General features: G+C 49.1%; 1 protein-coding gene across 5 annotated transcripts in view; it reads right to left on the bottom strand.

Moving 5' to 3' along the window:
* PLEKHM2 (pleckstrin homology and RUN domain containing M2) overlaps nt 1-16,897 on the bottom strand; it is a 68,763-nt gene extending 51,866 nt beyond the window's left edge. For 3 of the 5 annotated variants that reach the window (XM_073317194.1, XM_073317195.1, XM_073317196.1), the window contains exon 1: nt 16,659-16,896. In XM_073317194.1, coding sequence (XP_073173295.1) covers nt 16,659-16,718 — 60 coding nt within the window. In that variant the 5' untranslated portion in view covers nt 16,719-16,896. Of the gene's footprint in view, nt 1-16,658 lie in introns of all 5 variants that reach the window. The other 2 variants (XM_073317193.1, XM_073317197.1) reach the window with 1 other exon arrangement.
* Between the last annotated feature and the right edge of the window lie 3,116 nt (nt 16,898-20,013).

Raw genomic sequence — 20,013 nt, 5'->3', positions numbered from 1 at the left:
CCACTTCCCAGGGATGCCAGATTCCTTTCCCCAAAAGTTTACAAACTATCTATGCCAATCATCAAAGGGATGCGATACTATCCTGCCACCCTTGGGGACTGATTGCAAAGCCCACAACAATTCCAGGCCACGCCAAGCTGAAGTGGGCATCCACTGACTAAACTAGTGCCCTCCACACGGCAGAATAAAGTGCTACCACTATGCAATGGATGGGAGACAGCATATATTATACACAAAAAAGCCATCAAACAGAGTTATCAGTGAAGCACAGCCACGGGGCTTGGTGCTACACAAGGCACAAAGGCAGACGTGGCCACGGCTCCACAGGGCTTCCAGCCTAAATGAAGACACAAGACAGTACATGCCTAGCTCAGGTGGGTCAATACTAGTGAGCCTGGCAGAAGCACTGGGTTTTAAGGGGGGCACTAGGGGCAGTGGGTTAGAGGAGGAAGCACCCAGAGTCAGAGACACCATGGAAAGTGGCCTGAAAAGGGGAGTGGGAAAAGGATGAGAAGGAAGCTGTTTGGCTGCAAGTTTGAATGAATGAAGGCACTGAAGGGTAGTAAGAAAGGAAACCAAAGGCATAGCCAAAGGTGGAATTTAGCAGAACCTTGAAGGGGAGGATGGGAAGCTTGGATTTAATTTGGAAAGCATCGGGGAGCCCGTTGAGGGAAAGGATGTGGTAGGATCAAGGAAGGTGGGGTGGGACAGGATTTTAGCTGAAACTCATGGTACCCAACCCATGGTAGTACAGACTAACCTCTGGAGGTCATCTCTAGTTTGGGATTGTGATCTAGTTATTATATAGCTCATGGCCACACTGACTAGGGGAAACCAAGCTAGTGACAAACCTTTAAAGCTAGTTTTGGCTAACACAGGTTGAAACGTGGATGCTCTAATCAGATAATGAAATGGTTGGGCATGGCTCAAGACTAGCTGAAAATTATCCAGAGACAGCCTGGGGTGGAAAATTTTCATTATAAGCACCAATCCCTGGTTCTGTAACTGCGCTAACAAAATAATCATCAAGGTGTCTCCAAACACCTGCCCATATACCTGGTAAAAACACAAACAGAACAACCCCAACAACTCTGTACCATCCCTGTGTAACCACACTACAGCAATCCAGCCCCAAGTAGTTGCAGTTAACAATACCACACCTGTAACCTGTACACTTATTGCTTGCAGGTCTTCAGCAACGTGCTCAGTTCTGTACAAGATGCATAGTATTGCTCACCCCTGCTTTAAAGAGCTCTGTGCATTTTATATGTCCTGTTGAGCTGCCTCCTGCAAATATCGTTATAAAGCACAAATGAACAATTGAAAACAAACCTCTCTCAGTCTAATTAGTCATTTGGCCAAAAGAAACTGTTTGGAGTGCGGTGATCAAATACTCCTTCACATGAGAGTCTCCTGTGAAGTAATTTCCTGCCTGTGGCTGTGGGCTGAGCTGGTAACTTAAATATAGACTCTAGCAGTTGGACAAGGAGGAAGGCCGGGAAGCTTTGACAATGTGGTAGCATTTCCTTCAACGATATTATTCTATGGTCTTTCCACTTAGCCACCTCTCTCCTCCTCACACGCTCTCGTCAGTTCAGTTCATCATTCCCTGGGTTCACTCAACTGCAGATGCTGGGATTAACCCAGTAACTTCAGCTCTGATAGCATGATAAGCAAAGCCAATGCAGGAGATGGAGCAGGACGTCACTCCATTCAGAATGTGGCTCAAATGAGCTCTGAGCCAAAGCTATCTATAGACCTTCTGCTGGACAAAGTAAATGTGTCCACATCCAAAAAGCATCCCTGCAATTACCAGCTGGGTGTTTCTAAGTTTCACAAGCGACGGGACACAGCGTGATCTGAACAGAGTCGGATCGATGTCATTGCGACACTTACGAACAAAAACAATTCCACCTGCCAGCCAGGCAAGGAGGCGGACAGAAACTCTAAATAAAACTCCTCAAGATTCCAAATAATTACAGGGATGTAAATTTAGATCTGTTTGTAAACAAAGAACAGTAGAAATGTTTGTCCAATGGGGAATAGGGGACTTTTTTGAATAAACAGGGTTGCAGAAGAGATGGGACATACATAACCCAATTTCAGAGAAGAGGGGAGCTAATGTCACTGAAAATCATTTTTCATTTACCAGCCAAGAATTGAGCTGAGGCTTGTGCATTCCTTCTGCAATCACCAATGCCAGATTCAACACGACACCTAGAACAGGGCAGGATGGGACATTCCTTACACCGCTTTATAGTAACTTCACCAACTCTTGAAAAACAAATTGACTTTTGAACTCAAGTCTTGGTGCGTGTGAACCTTTTCAATCCACTTTTTTACTGCTCTTCTACTACAGAGCAAAAATTGAGTAGAATGGAAGAGGCCCTCTTCCCACTACCCCCACTCCTTTGGCAGGATAACTCGTGGATAAAGCATAGCATTTCTGTTTACTCCATGCTGAGGACTGGTTTTGATACGTCACTTCATTTCGATGTCTCTGGAGGACAGGCTCCTCAAGAGAGATCATATCCTAGAGCACGCTGGAGAAAGTTTTAAAGGCCTATGGAAAAACCAAATGGGCCATGTGGTGAGATCAGAGGGAGTTGAAATGCTGGATGTCCAGCTATAAAGATTGCTCCTCCTCTGCAACTTCTGACCTTGGCTACAAGGTTAGCTTCGGTGCTGCCCTCATCTCCGAAGTCTGGAATGTGGATGTTAAAGACTGCAACACAGAACATGGACTCACGGCATCGAAAGCTGGATGCAGTGCAGCAAGCCTTTGCTCAAATGGAGAAGTAAGAAAAGATTGTGGTCTGTGCTCACTACTTCAAGAACACAATGGCAAGTTTGTAGAAAGTCCCTTCAGGACTGGGAGACACAGAAACTGCTGTAACGAAAAGTAACTAAAGCCCTTCTGAGGACTGATCAGCCGCGTAGCTGCGGGGGAGAGGGAACAGCAGGGGAAGGGCCAGGGGTGAGCCTCCCGGGCCAGGAGCTCAGGGGCCAGGCAGGACGGTCCCATGGGCTGTAGTTTGCCCACTTCTGGTACTGAGAATGGATAATACAGAAGCAGGCAAGGATCAATGGATATTTTTTGCTTTCCTAATTTCTGAAATATTGGTACCAAAGTACTCCACAAAAGGCATGTACCTGTCCTTAGCGTCAATGCCATCTATTCCTGAGACAGACTGACATATAAACCACTGATGCTTATGAGGGAAGGTTTTGTACCTCTCCCAGGAGAAAACAGATGATGAATAAATGCCAGGTCTTGGGACAGTTACAGATGGCACTGCAGCTTTGGTCAAGCCTGGAAGGAGTTTAAGGGGTTAAAAAGTTCCAGGAACCCCCATGAGATAGGTAAATACTATCCCCATTTCACACACGTATTAACTGAGGTTCAGAGAAGTTAAACAACTTGCACAAGCTCTCCCAGCAAAGCTCTCACCGGAAGCAACAGAACCATACTAGAATTTGGAAATTTCTTCCACACCTAGAACTGACCTTCATGACTCAACTGTGGTCTCCAGCTCTGACTGGTTACTGAATGCTCAGCTCACCTGGCTTTGAAATTCTTGAGTACTGCTTCAGAGATATCCCCTGATGAGACAAACACTCTGAAAAAGCAAAATAAACAGCTAGACAGGGCTACTCAATACACACCTGTGGGCCAGCTCTTATTCCTAACCACTGTGTTCTTGCAGGGCCATTGATCTGAAGTGCAGAACTGTAAAGCCCCTTCCCTGAGTACGTGCTTGATTAGCAATCATTATTCTATTGCAACAGGATTGCAAAACAAGCGCTTATATCAGTGCAGTGAGTGGAAGTGGAGGCTGATCACGTAACTTTAATTACATTGGGCTTCTTTCTGTCTCCATTTCCAACCTCTCAGCCCCTTCCAGAGGGGCTGATAACATCTTCCATCAGGAACAAGCAGCTTTCTCTGAACAGACAATACTCCAACTGCTAGCAAAATCATGGAACTAGGTTGGTGGGGAATTAGGTTGGTGGGACACGTGAGCCATTGGTAAGATGCACCATATCCACAAGTTTGCTGCTACGGCCTGCTCTTTCACCCAGCACCGTGACAGATGTACTGTGCCCGTGCAGGGCTGGTAATGAGCTGGGTCACTGGAGGTTTCCTGCTGCACGGGTATGGAGCCTTTGCATTGCAAGTGAAACCGTGTGTTTTTAAAGCCTGTAGTTTGCTGTGAACACAGTTTGAAAAGCTCATGTGTCTAGCAATGTGATCAAGTCTAGCAATGTGATCAAAATGACAATTAACAACTGGCCTAGGGGCTTGGCAGTGAGCCAGATTAACTCTCCTGTGGACCCGGGGCTATTAGATTTTGTGGGGCCCCTGTATACAAGCCTTTTTCCTGGGAGGGAGTTTGGTGCAGGAGGGGGTGGGGGCAGGAGATTGGGGTGTGGGGTCTGGGAGGGAGTTTGGGAGCCGGGGGGGGGGGAATTCTGATCTGGGGCTGGGAGTTGGGGTGGAGGAGGGGGTGCGAGATGCAGGCTCTGGCCAGGAGGTGCTTACCACAGGCGGCTCCTGGCTGGCGGTGCAGCAGCAGGGCTCAGGCAGGCTGCCTGCCATAGCCCACGCCGCTCCCGGAAGTGACTGGCTCCTAGCACGTCTCTGCGGCCCCTGGGGGGAGGGGGACAGCGGCAAGTGCCACCCCCATAGCTCCGGCCAATGGGAAGCTGTGAGGACGGTGTTGGGGGCATGGGCAGGGGCCGCAGAGACATGTTAGCAGCCAGCCGTTTCCAGGACCGGCGCAGGGCCACGGCAGGCAGCCTGTTTGAGCGCCCCACTGCACTGCAGGACTTTTAGTGACCCGGAGTTGGAGATCGCTGCCTGTGATTTATTTTTTGTGGGGCCCCCTTGAGCCGGGGCCCTGGGCTGCAGCCCCTAAAGCTCCCGCCTTAATCTGGCCCTGCGGTGAAAATGCAGTAGAATGAGGTTTAGGAGTGACCCTGGATCTCCATGCGGGAATCATATTCTATGGTCCTGCTTTGAGCAGGGGGTTGGACTAGATGACCTCCTGAGGTCCCTTCCACCCCTGATATTCTATGAAGCATGGGATCCAGAGCTCTTGTCTCGTGTTGGTTGCCCAGCCATTGGCCAAGCACAGTAATTGCAGCTCTGAGGGAGGGGTAGGGGGTTGAGGTAAAGAATGAAGGTGAACTAGAACAATGGGGGTGGGCTCAGCCTGCCTTAGAACTTAAGAACGTGAGAGCAGCCAGCCTGGGTCAGACGAAAGGTCCATCTAGACTAGTATCCTGTCTTCCAACAGCGGCCAATGCCAGGTGTCTCAGAGGGAATGAACAGAACAGGAATCATCAAGGGATCCATCCCCTGTCATCCACTCCCAGCTTCTGGCAAACAGAGCCTATGGACAGTCAGAGCACGGGGCTGCTAATAGCCATTGATGTACCTATTCTCCAGGAACTTATCTAGTTCTTTTTAGAATTCCATGATAGTTTTGGCCTTGACAACATCCCCCGGCAAAGATTTTCACAGATCGACTGCGCATTATGCGAAGAAGTACTTCCTTTTGTTTGTTTTAAACTTCTGCCTATTAATTTCATTGGGTGACCCCTAGTTCTTGTGTTATGTGAACGAGTAAATAACATTTCTTTATTCACGTTCTCCACACCAGTCAAGATTTTATAGACTTCTATCATATCCCCCCTTAGTCGTCTCTTTTCCAAGCTGAAAAGTCCCAGTCTTATTAATCTCTCCTCATACGGAAGCTGTTTCATACCCCTAATAATTTTTGTTGCCCTTTTCTGTACCTTTTCCAATTCCCATCTATCTTTTTTGAGATGGGGTGACCAGAACTGTATGCAATATTCAAGATGTGGGTGCACCATAGGTTTATACAGAGGCATGATGATATTTTCTGTCTTGTTATCTATCCCTTTTCCTAATGGTGCCTAATATTCTGTTTGCTTTTTTGACTGCTGCTGCACATTGAGTGGATGTTTTCAGAGAACTTTCCACAATGACTCCAAGATCTCTTTCCTGAGTGGTAACACCTAATTCAGACCCTGACACCACCAAATTCAATGACAACATTGAATTTCAGTTGCCATTTCATTGCCCAGTCACCTAGTTTTGTGAGATCCCTTTGTAACTCTTTGCAGTCTTATGTTCATTAATAAGCTTTATAGTAAATGAAGTGAATTTCGAAGGGCAGCAATGCGACTCTGGTCAGCTCCGCAGCAAAGAGACTAGAAGGTATTTCTGCCAGCGAACGCCCTCTCCGTCATTATTACTTATTCCAGGTCTGGTTTATTGGATCTCATTTCCTGAGGTAGACTCAATTGAATAAGGAGATGGAGAATCTCATTTTGCTCTTGAAGATCAACACATTAGCCAATCAATACTCTTATCTTCTGGGTTCTAATCAAACTCGCTTCTCCCAGCAAGAGTCCCAGAGACAACTGTGAAATGAAAAATGTGCAAAACTTGAAGTCCCTTCACTTTTGCATAGGCAGGAGACGTTGGGGTATCTGGGTGCAGGTGCACGCTTCCGGGTCACCTGATCTGACCCAACGTTTCTTAGAACAAGCATGTGACAAAGCAGCGATCCCAGCATTCTATTTCTCACCCCAGAAACGTAGAGGTAACCAACACAACTTGTGCTATAATCCAGATATCTGCTCTCATATTAGCAGATCCAGTGGCTTTCCCTGAATAGCATATTACCATCTGAGAAACAATTTTCACTGATGTCAAAATAGCCTGGAGAGAGAGAGATGCATGTTCATGGTGCACCAGAACAGGAGCCTTGATTACAGGGTGCTGAACCCATAGAGGGTAGAAGTTGTACAGCTTGGAACAGAACTCTCAGCCCCGACACTTTTAAGCAGTCAAGCAACAGACTGGAATCTGAGGCTTACAGCTTCTCTGTCTCATTACTCATGTCCAGGTTCCCTCTACTCATGAGCTCTCTTGGGCACCCCATGTCATTTTCTTCCATTAGAACTGTCCTGTTCCAGGGTGTCCTACACTTGTGTATTTTCAAACCCAAGGGACTTCATTTAGGTTAGGTATGCTATTTCCAACAGAGAGATTCGACTCCAGGCACCAATCGTTTGCACTGTATCTATACAAACAGCCCTGTTGCAGCCAGACAGGAACTGGAGATTGGTTTTAACTTGTGCTGGTGACACCTGTTTGCATGTACTAGACCAGGGGTCAGAAACCTTTCAGAGGTGGTGAGCCGAGTCTTCATTTATTCACTTTAATTTAAGGTTTTGCATGCCAGTAATGCATTTTAATGTTTTTTAGAAGGTCTCTCTCTATAAGTCTATATATTATATAACTAAACTATTGTTGTATGTAAACAAGGTTTTCAAAATGTTTAAGAAGCGTCATTTAAAATTAAATTAAGATGCTGATCTTACACTGTCGGCCCGCTCAGCCTGCTGCCGGCCTGGGGTTCCGTTCACCTAGGCCGGTAGCGGGCTGAAAGGGGCCGGCAGTCAGAACCCCAGACTGGCAGTGGGCTGAGCAGGGGCGGCGGCCGGGACCCCAGACCAGCAGTGGGCTGAGTGGCTCAGCCCGCTGCCACTCAGCCCGCTGCCGGTCTGGGGTTCCATCCGCCGGCTCCTGCCACCCAGGGTCCCGGCTGCCGGCCCCGCTCAGCCCGCTGCCAGTCTGGGGTCCCGGCCCTGCCCACATAGAGTAGGTACCTACTTTCTCCCTGGTTCTGGCCCATTCTCTCCCTCTCTCTGACCTGAGATGAGGGTGGGAGTACACTGAGAACAGGGCTGGGGGTGAAGAAGCAGGCTGGGGGTTGGGGTGCAGAGTGTGGCCAGGAGCTAGAATGAGGGAGGGGGCTCAGGGTTGGGGCAGGAGGTTTGGGTGTGGAGCGCTTACCTGGGCAGCTCCCATTTGGTGCGAGGGGTGCAGGTGGGAATGTAGGTGTGTGTGTGCAGGAGCTCCCGTTCGGTGCTCAGGGTGGGGGTGGGGTGGGGGTGTGGATGTGGGGGTGCAAGAGTCAGGGCATGGGGTGGCTGGGTATGTGTAGGGGGTGCCGGAGTCAGGGCAGAGGGCTGGGGGTGTGTGAGGAGGGTTCATGGGTCAGGGAAGAGAGCTGAGGGTGTGTGAGGGAGGTGCAGGGGTCAGGACAGAGGGCTGGGGGTGTGGGCTGGGGTCGTGGGGGTGCTCCCAGCCCCCTGCCCTGCGCGGCTCATGGCAGGGGGCTGGAGGGGATATGCCGATTCCACCCCCTTCCCCAACGTCCCCGGAGCAGAGAGTGCGTTGCGGCTTTGCTTTTCCCTCTTCCCCTCTGTAGCAAGGGCCGTCAGCTGATCGGCGCAGGGAGGGAGAGAAGGAGGGCAGGAACCCTGCACGCTGGGGGAAGAGGCAGGGGGAGGGGGAAGCTTGCCTGCCCTGCAAGGAGAGAGCGGTGGGCAGAGAAGAGTGCGCCAGGCCGGATTTTGAATTGCACGCTGCTGTCCCCGGCCGACAGCAGCATGCCATTAAAAATTGGCTCTCGGGCTGTCTTTGGCACACGTGCCATAGGTTGCCAACCCCTGTAATAGACAGCAGCCTCTTAACTGGTCATTGCACACACGGTTGGCATCTTAATTAAGACCTGAAACACACCCTAGTCTTGACAGCCAGGTCTGAATAGCCTGGTATTGGTACAGCTTGTCAGACACAGATGATCAAGACTTAGGGGTGGCACATGACTGCAAGGGAGAGTGTTCCCGATGTTACAGAAAAAGGCACTACAGGTCACAAGTTCTTCAGCACAACAGAGGCACAGATTCCACGGGAGAGAAAAACAAGCAAGGTTCAAAATCACTACAGGAAGAGCAAGCTAACTGGTTTTCAGGAGTCTGCTATCTAGGAAAACTCTGGAACAAAGAAATCTGATCAACATCAAGATGGCTAAAAATCCGGCTTCTGCAAATCATGTAGGTACTAACATGTCTCTCTCTTTACAGAAAGAAGCAGCCTTTGATTTTTCGTCAATCTTTCATAGAATCCCAGCAGCTAGATATGGTTTTTCTCTCTCAATTTAATTCCACTATTCCTAGTCACGCCCCTGTCTGTCACACCAAGTAGTAATTCTTCTACATCTTGGTGTCTGCTTCCTTCAAAGTTCCCCTCATTAGCCATCACTTAGCCAAACAATACAGATTAAGCACTTTTAACATCACCTCACAGGTCAATCTCTACAGACCTCTTGATTATTTTTAAAAAGAAAAGGAGGACTTGTGGCACCTTAGAGACTAACAAATTTATTAGAGCATAAGCTTTCGTGAGCTACAGCTCACTTCATCGGATGCATACCGTGGAAAATACAGTGGGGAGATTTTATATACACAGAGAACATGAAACAATGGGTGTTACCATACAGACTGTAACAAGAGTGATCAGGAAAGGTGAGCTATTACCAACAGGAGAGCGGGGTGGAGGTGGGGGGGGAGAAAGACACTAAACTGCTGGAAATGGCCCACCTTGATTATCACTACAAAAGGTTCCCCCCTCCCCCGCTCTCCTGCTAGTAATAGCTCACCTTTCCTGATCACTCTTGTTACAGTCTGTATGGTAACACCCATTGTTTCATGTTCTCCGTGTATATAAAATCTCCCCACTATATTTTCCACTGCATGCATCCGATGAAGTGAGCTGTAGCTCACGAAAGGTTATGCTCTAATAAGTTTGTTAGTCTCTAAGGTGCCACAAGTCCTCCTGTTCTTTTTACGGATACAGACTAACACGGCTGCTACTCTGTAACCTTGATTATTTTTGTTGCTCTTCTCTGAATTCCCTCCAGTTTGTCTGAATCTGCCTGGTGATATATCCTGGACTGAATCTAAAATGAATAAGAAACAGCTAAGGAATGCCAAGAGCTTGCTGTTCAACTGTTATTTCTTTATCCCAGACAACGGGTTTCCATTCTCCATTACTCTGACCAGCAGCATAATGCTTAGGAGCCATGGTAGATCAGAGGCAGTGAGACCAAAGGATGTCAATTACCGGTCACTGTATCAGATTCACAGCTTCACAGTTACAATTCCACCTTACAAGCCATTCTCACCATGTGAAAGGGTTTGCACCAGCAGTCTGGAGAACTAGTGTAAAGGTTCAAAATACCATTGCTGCTTTCTCCACCAGCAGATGTTCACATGAGCTTCCAAACAGTCTCTAGCAGATACAGTGAGTAGGCTTCATTTTAGATGCCTGTATAATTTAACCCACTTGTGACTGAAAGATCAGCCTGATTACAACTTCACCTCTGCATCAGGACACGGCAGTAGATATTTCAAAAGAGAACGCCTGAAATGACAAATATACTTGGAAGAAATAAACGGCGATACTTTGGTAAGTTTTGCTTTTAGCAATCTGTGTTGAATTATATTATTATTATTAGCAGATAGTCTTCCTGACTGAACCTTCAAACAAATACTAGACGCCTGTAAATGCCCTTGGAGGATGACTGGAAGAGAAGTTCTCAAGCTTTGGGGAGCATGTTCCCACCCCTAGGGATCGGTGAGACTTTCTAGAAGGAGTACATAAAGTACCTGAACCGTCCCCATATATTCATGGCTAATTTGTAAGCGCATTTGTCATCAATTATTGTCCAACTTTTTTTTTAAACAAGCTGCCTTTGGCTTCAGAAAGCTTTAGAACCCCTGGGTTATACTTGCACTAAGAGGTTCTCCTGGAATATTTCTCCTTCCACAACACCTATTGAGAATGATGGGAACCACGTGCTATTTCTTATTTGTTTTCCAACATTAATCATGGTTAGCTGGATAGACACGTTAATAACATTAATGACTGTATACATCAGAAGTTATCCTTGATGAAGGACTCAGAGGCCCCATTCCTTAGCTGTGTTTCAGCTGTTGCACACCACTCCACTGGCACAAAATGGCTGTGTATCTTGCCATGAGAGTATCACCCCAGTGCAGCAGGATCCTCTGGTGACATATAGCTGGTTTAGCAGCCAGCATAGGGGACAGTACCGGAGGAGAGGGGATGTGGTCCTATTTACACTCCCTTCAGACGGCACAATTAGCAACCCCTCCAGGTGTTCTCACTAAGGGGACTGGGCCAACACACAGCTGGTGCAGGATCAGGGGAACACAAAAATGGCTGAAGAAAGCATTTGCATCATAACGAGGTGTAAATCACTCTCAATGACTCTTGTTAGTATTGTAGAGGATTCTTGGTATAATACAGAAAAATACTAGTTCCCAAGGTCAACAGCATGAGCGGAAGGCATCAGAGCGCTTGGTTTGTGACATTTGCTTTGCTATCCGTAGATCATTACCGTAAGACAACAAAATGTCTCAACTGAAGAGGTTTTAAAAAGCCCCAGCTCTTTTTGAGCTGGCCTGTCAGAGGCACGGATCACACATGGGGCTGCCGAGGCTGTTCTGCATATGCAGGGCTAGTAAAAGCTACAGCAAAGTCACACTGTGGCCAGTACAAAGGCAAATGCATAGCAAGTGCTGAGGATTCATAGACTCACAGACTTTAAGGTCAGAAGGGACCATCACAATCATCGAGCCCAGGGATTTTCAAACTGTTTTTCTGGAGACCCAGTTGAAGAAAAGTGTTGATGTCCGTGACACAATGGAGCTGGGGATGAGGGGTCTGGGGTGTGGCAGAGGGTGGGGGTGCAGGGGGCTCTCTGCTGGGGCGCGGGAGGGGGTCAGGGCTCTGCGTGCAGGCTTTGGGCTGGGGCCGGGGATTGGGGTGCAGGCGTACCTCAGGTGGCTCCCGGTCAGTGGCACACAGCGATGGTGCTAAGGCAGGCTTCCTGCCTGTCCTGGCACCGGAGACTGCGCTGTGCCACAGAAGCAGCCAGCAGCTGGTCTGGCTCCTAGACCAAGGCACGCAAGCAGCTCCGTGCAGCTCTTGCCTGCAGGCACCGCCCCCCAGTTCCCATTAGCTGGCCCCATGGCCCCCCAGCCTAGGAACCGGACCTGCTACTGGCTGCTTCCAGGGCGCAGTGCAGTGTCAGAACAGGTAGGGACTAGCCTGCCTTAGCCAGACACCACCGCCGATGGGCCTTTTAACGGCCTGGTCAGCAGTGCTGACCAGAGCTGCCGTGACTCAGGGCCTTCCATTCTGCGACCCGGTACTGGGTTGCGACCCGCACTTTGAAAACCACTGGCCTAGTCTGACCTCCTGCACCCTGCAGGCCACAGAACCTCCCCCACCCGCTCCTGAGACAGCATTTGTCAAAATACAGGTGATGAACAATGTCAATTCTAGGCAGATTCCAAACAGTCATTAACCTTTAAATGGTATGGGACATTTGGTCAGTGAAATCAATCATCCGTCATATAACTGGGAGGAATCAGTCTGTGCTAGAACAGGCCCTGCAGAAAGGAGAGCATAAGCAATGGAGGCTGAGCCATCTCACTCCGCTGCCCTCCCCTCCAGTTCTCATGATATCACTGAGCATAACCGGACTTGGGCTGCTGCTGCAGGTAGCCTCCCAGTGAAGCCAGAAGCTGCAGTATCAGCCTGCCAAAGGGGAAATCCACTCTGAACAGCTGCCTTCACCACTTCTCTCCTGGGGAAGAACAGGCAATCAGAGCAGCTGCAGGAGCCAGGCAAAGCTCATCCCGTAGGGGCAGAGGAAGGAGAGGGAGCAGCAGATACCATGTCCACAGGATGGGGGTCGGGGGAGATTCCAGCAGAGGAAGGAAGATCTGCTACCACCTCCCCACTACCCTCTTGTGAAAAATGAGTCAGCTGATCTTTCCTCCTCCTCTCTGTCCCCTCAACACCAGACCTGGGAGAAGGAGAAGAACACACCGGAGAACACCAGGCCTGGGAGAAGGAGAAGAACACCAGGAGAACACCAGGCCTGGGAGAAGGAGAAGAACACATGGGAGCTGGTCCCAAAGCCTGGTGGAGGGGTGAAGAACCACTGAAGCTGCTCTTCTTCCTCCCCGCTCACCCTTCTCCCAAGCCCTGAGGGTGAAAAGCCTCCACAGCTGCAGGAGGAGCAGGACTGCTGGGGGGAAGGGGTAGATGTGGGGCTTGGAGGGGGTGCTGAGTCAATGTAGGTCTGGGGCAGATGTGTGGCAGAGACTCAACTGATGTGGGGCTGAGGGGCAGAGAATTGACAGAGGGCTGGAGGGGACAGAATTAAAAATGGGCAGTTTGGAAGCTTGGAGAGCAGCAGGAAGCCCCCTGCACCATCAGGCAGCACTTTGTATAAAGTGGTGTGATCTGATCTCAGGTGGGTCTTTCAGTGAGAGCTCCTGCAGCAGAGGCCAGAGCCACGTTATGAATTGGCAAGAGTAGGCAACCCTGCCATTGTCACACACGCCTGGAGACGAACAAAAACCACGATTTGGGGCCTTGCTCAGGATTTTTTAACTTTTGAAATTGGCAGCACTGGGAATCCACATCCTGGCACCGAGTTTGAGCCAGGCAGATAACAAATTCCTCCTTTGCAATGGAGCCTGCAGCTACCCAGATGGCACAGAAGTCTGATAATGGGACACATTTGGGTCACTAGTTTGAATGTGACCAAGGCCATCACTGATTGCACGTGCTACCAGCTGAGGATTGGTCAGGAGCATATATGAAATCTATGCATTTATACTGTGTTCATTTGTTACTGTACTGTGTGTACCTAATTGGTGATCTCCATCTAGTGCCCCCAGCCAACAGCGGTACATATGATTACCATGGCAGAGTGGTAATTTCTACAGAGAAACCAAAGACTGATCTGCTCTGTCACCTTTAAAAGTGCCCCACCTATCCCAGGGTTAAGGCACCTAGTGTGGAAGCTTATGGTGTCACTGACTGCACATGGCTGTGCAGAGATCTTCAGATCCCAGCAGTGACAGTCTTGTGCCTTTGGCAAGCCTTATATTCATTTTAAAAAACAATCATCCATAAATTGCCACAATTAACATAATTCCTTTTTTGAGCACAGCCCTCTAAGCTGGAAGTGGGGTGCACATGCCTTCTGGCCAGGTGTTAGGGAGAGAAGCAGGAGCAGCTAAAGAGAAATAATGAAATCCATATCACTAAGCTGTGCAAATAATCTCCAGAAAAGCTAACCTATCTTCCTTTGAATGAACTGGTATCTAATAGGGAAGACAGAGCTGACAAACTACAGACAGTAAATCAACCCATCACTCACAATTCCCCCCGATATTTGATTTGAAACAGCAGACAATTCTATACTCCCAAAGGCAATACCCGTACAGAGCTGATTAAGGAGAAAGGTCATACATACAGCAGTTTTGCTCCAGTTACAGCAAGTGGGGGCCTATTCTGCCAGTGCTGAGCCCTCTCAACTCTTAATGCAGTCAGTGGGAGTTAACGGCACTTGGCACCCCTCAGGATGAAGCTGACAATTTAGATTTCTTTAACTCTGAATTTCTGCCCATCCTTCTGTACGTTTGGGGCTCGAGCCTGTGCCATTGCAGTCAACAGTAAAACTCTCATGGCCTTTAATGATGCAGAATTGGCAGGCGAAATACACCAACAATTGCCATGCTTGATTATTCAAACAAGTGTGGTATTGTGTCATTGTGGTATTTCCCCCCTCATTTTACATACCTAAAATACACAACAACTCTTGGCAAATTAACCTTCTTCCACCAGGATTTTCAAAAGGTAGTTTAACAAGGTCCTTCTTGTGATCCACTGGTCTATTTTCTGTCACTTTTCTTAAATGATCTGTAACTTTTTAAATTATTCTTTCCAGTCAAGCTGACTCCCTTACATTTTTCACCTACTGATTATACTCTGGCACATGATCATTAATTACTTCATTGAGAGGGCGGGGAATAAGGAAGTATCCTTGCCTCCTTTCCAGGGCTTGACAAATCCACTTGCCAGTGGGATACTCTCCCAGGTAAATGAACAGGCCTCCAATACCAATTTCTGTACAATTTACTGGCTACTTTCATCCTGAAAAAGCCCGAGGGGCTGGTTCTGATCTCATACCAGAGAAACTCAAAAGTCCATTGAAGGCAAGGAAGTAACACTAGTATAAAATCTGAATCAAGCCCTATTTTTCTAGCCCTTATCGTTGTGAAGGTAACACACTGAATGTGCCCTGATGCAGGATGTCCCAGTCAGCAGCACACGATCTCCAGTGTCTCCGCCCTTGTCCCATGGTTTCCCAATGTGAAGCAACGTGAAGCTGACAAAAATCTGGTCACGATTCACTGTTGCTATTCAGAATCTGTAGGAAGCAGTAAAACTAAGACGCATCAGGTCAATTTCCAGTTGTTGCTTAGGAAATTATGAGGAGCAGCAGCAACAGGCATTGGCGCTATTGGCCCTAGACTTCACTGGTGCTTTCCCTCCCTCCTACTCATCATTTGTTTCAGCCTTTGCGTGTTTGGTGTAGTCCTGGCTATTTTGTGTAAATCAAACTGGTGGCAAATATTAAAGTAAGCTTTCTGTGCGGCTAGAGGGCTCAGAGTGGTTTTGAAATCAGAGATCCAATACTCTCTTACAGATATACTCTCTTCAAGTTGCAGTGGGGGAGGTTTAGATTGGATATTAGGAAAAACTTTTTCACTAAGAGGGTGGTGAAACACTGGAATGCGTTACCTAGGGAGGTGGTAGAATCTCCTTCCTTAGAGGTTTTTAAGGTCAGGCTTGACAAAGCCCTGGCTGGGATGATTTAACTGGGAATTGGTCCTGCTTCGAGCAGGGGGTTGGACTAGATGACCCTCTGGGGTCCCTTCCAACCCTGATATTCTATGATTCTATGATATTAAAACCCATTCTACACAGCATGACAATTCAGAATGATTAGCAGCCTTGTTCAGGAAAGACCAGGACTGGAAGAGCAGAGGATGATGGAGGTCAGGCTTAAGGTGAATTTTCAGATCTCTGTGTGGGCTTTGTCAGAGTCTAGAAGGGTGCTACCTGATTTCCAGCAGGCAGGGAATTAATTAGCGGTTCTGATCTCGCACTAATGTACACTGTGGAGTAAATCAGGAGGCTGGAGACCGAGGGCCCAAGTCAGACACCAGTGAATTCAGGAAGCTCTGTAAAAATAGCTACCCAGTAACTGGAGGAAAGTGATGCCTTGGAGGAACTAGAGCTCCATATGCAGTGGCTAGAGGGCGGAGTTGTAGCCCAAGTTGGGACTTTTGCTATTTGATTGTGGCTGGTTTGTTAGAACTTGCACACGTCAAGGCTGGGTTGACTCGGGGGTGTTGGTTTGGAAATTATTTCCACTGTGGTCAACACCACCGGCGGGAGTCCTAGTGCGCTTGTCTGCGTTTAACAACATCTCCACCCGCGCAGAGCAGGACATTACCACCGCGGATGACTGGGGAAGTCAAGCCTACGCCAGCTTCCCCACAGCGGGTACCAATGATGCAGCTGCACACTGGGGAAATCTGGAAAAGACCAACCCAGCCCCAATGTAAACAACATCTAGATATGGAGAAAACGGCTTGGGGATGGTGAGGGGCAGCCATGGGTGGGCGAAGCTGACCCACCAGACTCTGTGCTGTAGCCCAGCTGGGCCTGCAGACGGCACTGGGAGGGGCAGGGCCCCAGGGACGCCAGGCAGGGCGGGGACAGGGCCCCCGGGACCCCGGGCAGGGCGGCGCAGGCCGGGGGCCAGCGGCCCGGGGTGCCGGGGGAGACGAGGCCCCGGCCCGGCTGCTCTCACCTTTTTGACGGACAGGGAGATGTTCTCCAGGATCCGGTCCTTCACCTCCCCGGGCTCCATGGCGCTGCCTCCGGCGGCCGCTCGCTTCCTCCCGCGCCGGCCCGGCGGCCTCAGCCGCTCGCCGCCGCCCGCCCGCCAGGCGCCCGGGGGCTCCGTCCTGCTGGCTCGGGGGCCCTGCCCCGCTCCCCGCCCGGCCCTCCGCTGCGCCCCGGCCCCGCCGCCCTGTGCCGGGAGCCCGGCCGGCGCAGGGGAGGCGGCGCAGCGCCGCGGCCGCACTCGTGACGGGGGCGGGCAGGCGGGCGGGGAGACGCGGCGCGGGAGGCGGCGGCGTCTCCTAGCCAGAGCCGGAGCCAGCCCCCTGCCGAGGAGCTGGGAGCCCCCGGCCTGGCCTCAGCCCCCTGCTGCCCCCGGGCTCCGGGCGTCCCCCCCGGGACGGGCCCCGCGGGCCTGCGCTTGGCGTTATCCTCCGCCTGGCGAGGCCCATGTTCCCCCCGGCCACCCGATCGCGCCCCGGGGGCCCCGGCCGGCTCCTCACACACCTAGCCGCGAACCCCCCCAGGGTCAGGGGGCCTGCAGTGCGGGGGCCTGCCCGCCTTTGCTCGCTAAAGAGAGCGGCTCCGGGAGCTCGGCCGCCCGACGGCTGCGCTTTAGTCACGGGAGTCGCAGATTTCCTGATTTCTAGGGCTTAGCAGGAGGCAGGACTGTGCCCCCCTGCCCTGCAACTGGGGGGCAGAACCAGGCCTTTCGGCTTCCCCCGGGGGCTGCAGCCGGGGCCGTGCGACCCGTCCCCGCTGCACCCCGGGCTTGGTGGGGGCCGCGTTTTTAGTCACGTAACAGACAAGTCACGGGCTCCCTGAATTTTTGTGTATTGTGCCTGACCTGTTTGTGACTTTTACTAAAAAGAACCCTGAAAAATCTTAGCCTTAACTATGAGGCATATGTTCTAACCCTTTAATAATTATTGTGGCTCTTCTCTGAAACTTTTCCCATTTATCAACATCCTCCTTGAATTGCGGACACCAGAACGGGACACAATATTCCAGCAGTGGTCCCACCAGTGCCAAATGCAGAGGTAAAATAACTTCTCTACCTCTACTTCGGATTCCCTTGTTTATATATCCAAGGGTAACCTTAGCCCTTTTGGGCACTGGGAGCTCATGTTCAGCTGATTATCTACCATGATCCCCAACTCTTTCAGAATCATGGCTTCCCAGAGTCCCCCATCCTGTAAGTGTGGCTGACATTCTTGCTCCCTAGTTGTATACATTTACATTTAGCTATATTAAAATGCATATTGTTTGCTTGCACCCAGTTTATTATTGTTTTAGTGATCTGTGCTCTTCATTATTTACTATTCCCCAATTTTTGGGTCAGCTACAAATTTTATTAGTGATGATTTTGTGTTTTCATCCAGGACATTGAATGTTAAATAGCATAGAGCCAAGAATAGATCCTTGCTGGACTCTTTGAGAAACCCACCTGCTTGCTGATGATTCCCAATTGTCAGTTACATTTTGAGACCTTTCACGTAGTTACCTTTCAATCCATTTAATGTTAATTTTATATCATTCTGGTTTTTTTAAATAAAATGTCATGCAGTACCAAGGCAAACGCGTTACCAAATTTGTAATCTCATAAAAAAATCAAGTTAGTTTGGCAGGTTCTATTTTCCATAAACCCATGTTGATGGGGCATTAATTAATTACCCTCCTCTAATTCTTTATTAATTGAGTCCCATATCAGCCGCTACATTATCTTGAGCAGGATCCTTGTCAGACTGATAGGCCTATATGGGTCATCCCATTTATCATTTTTAAATATGGACACAGCATTTGCTTTCATCTAGTCTTCTGGAACTTCCCCCGTGTTCCAAGACTTATTTAAAATCAACAGTAATGGCTCAGTGGGCGCCTCAGACAGCTCTTTTAAAACTCTTAGATGCAAGTTATCTGGACTTGCAGATTTTAAAATGTTTAACTTTAGTGGTTGCTGTTTAACAAGCTCCTGAGATACCAGTGGAATGGAAAGAGCGTTATTATCATTATATGATAGACTACATAATCCATTTCCTCCCAAAATACAGAACATTACGATTTATTGGACACCTCTGCCTTTTCTGCATTGTTATTGATAAATCTACCATTTCCATCTGGTAATGGACCAACACCATTGCCAGGATTCTTTTTTGTTCCTAATATACTTTAAAAACTCCTTCTTATTGTCTTTAACTGTGCCGACCATAGATTTCTCATTGTGATCCTTTGCTTCCCTTATCAATTTTCTACAACTTCTAGCTTCTGAAATATATTTATTACTTTCAACTTCCCCTTTCTTCCATTTGTTATTTTTTAATATATGCTTTCACTCCCCTCTAAACCAATAAGGCCTTCTTCCTTGATTGTGGCTTTTGAGGCATTTAGTAAAATGTTCTTAAAAACAATTCCGAATTATCATTCACATTTTTCTGATTACTTTTTTCCTCCCAGCTGATTTGGCTGATATCTGTTTTCAGCTTTTTGAAAGCACAAAGTATACATTGTGACAGGGTCGGGCCAGATGGCTACAGGAGAGTAATTTTTTTTTTTTTTGGAAGCAAAAGCTATTTTTATTTGCATAACACACTTACAAAGTAAAAACAGCAGCATATGCAATGTGTAACACAGCAACCAATCACAATTGTTTTCTCATTAGCTTCAGGGGAGGGAAGTGTTCAAGCTTGCACGGGCCCAGAGCGGGGGGCTTCCTCGACTCTCACAGTCTTCCACCCCCTCGAGTTACCTGGCGCCACGCCCGAGTGTCACCAACAATTCCCTCCTCTGAAAGCACCCAACAAGAGGGGCAGGCTGTGGGGTGGACAGTCCGGGGGGGGGGGGGGGGGGGACATGCACCCACGTGTGAAAGGACCCCTCTAAGGTGGTGGTGTCCGCAGCAGCTGGGGTTGGGGTCCCTTACTCTCTCCCCCAATCAAAGGGTCAGACAAAGGGACCCGGACTGGGATACCGAGCAGAGAACCTCGGACAGCGTCCACCGCTCCTCAAAAGCATCAAGGGAGTCGGTGGATGCTGCCCAGAGGAACTCCGCCCGGCTACGTGAACGGACCGAGGATTGGAAAACGGCCCCACCGTCACAGGAAACTCCATCGGCCAACCTCCTCTCTCTGGTTTTATAGATGGCCGTTTTAGCCAGGGCCAGGAGGAGGTTAACTAGGAGATCCCGCGACTTTGTGACGCCACGGATGGGGAGTGCATAAATAAAAAAGTGAGGGGAAAAATGCAACCAAAAACGTAATAGGAGATTTGTGAGGAGCTGGAACAGGGACTGCAGCCTGGCACACTCCAAATATACGTGCACCAGG

The sequence above is a fragment of the Lepidochelys kempii genome, chromosome 18 (assembly GCF_965140265.1).
Source record: "Lepidochelys kempii isolate rLepKem1 chromosome 18, rLepKem1.hap2, whole genome shotgun sequence".
In the NCBI taxonomy this organism is placed as follows: domain Eukaryota; kingdom Metazoa; phylum Chordata; order Testudines; family Cheloniidae; genus Lepidochelys; species Lepidochelys kempii.
This window is presented reverse-complemented; position numbering and strand designations above follow the sequence as displayed.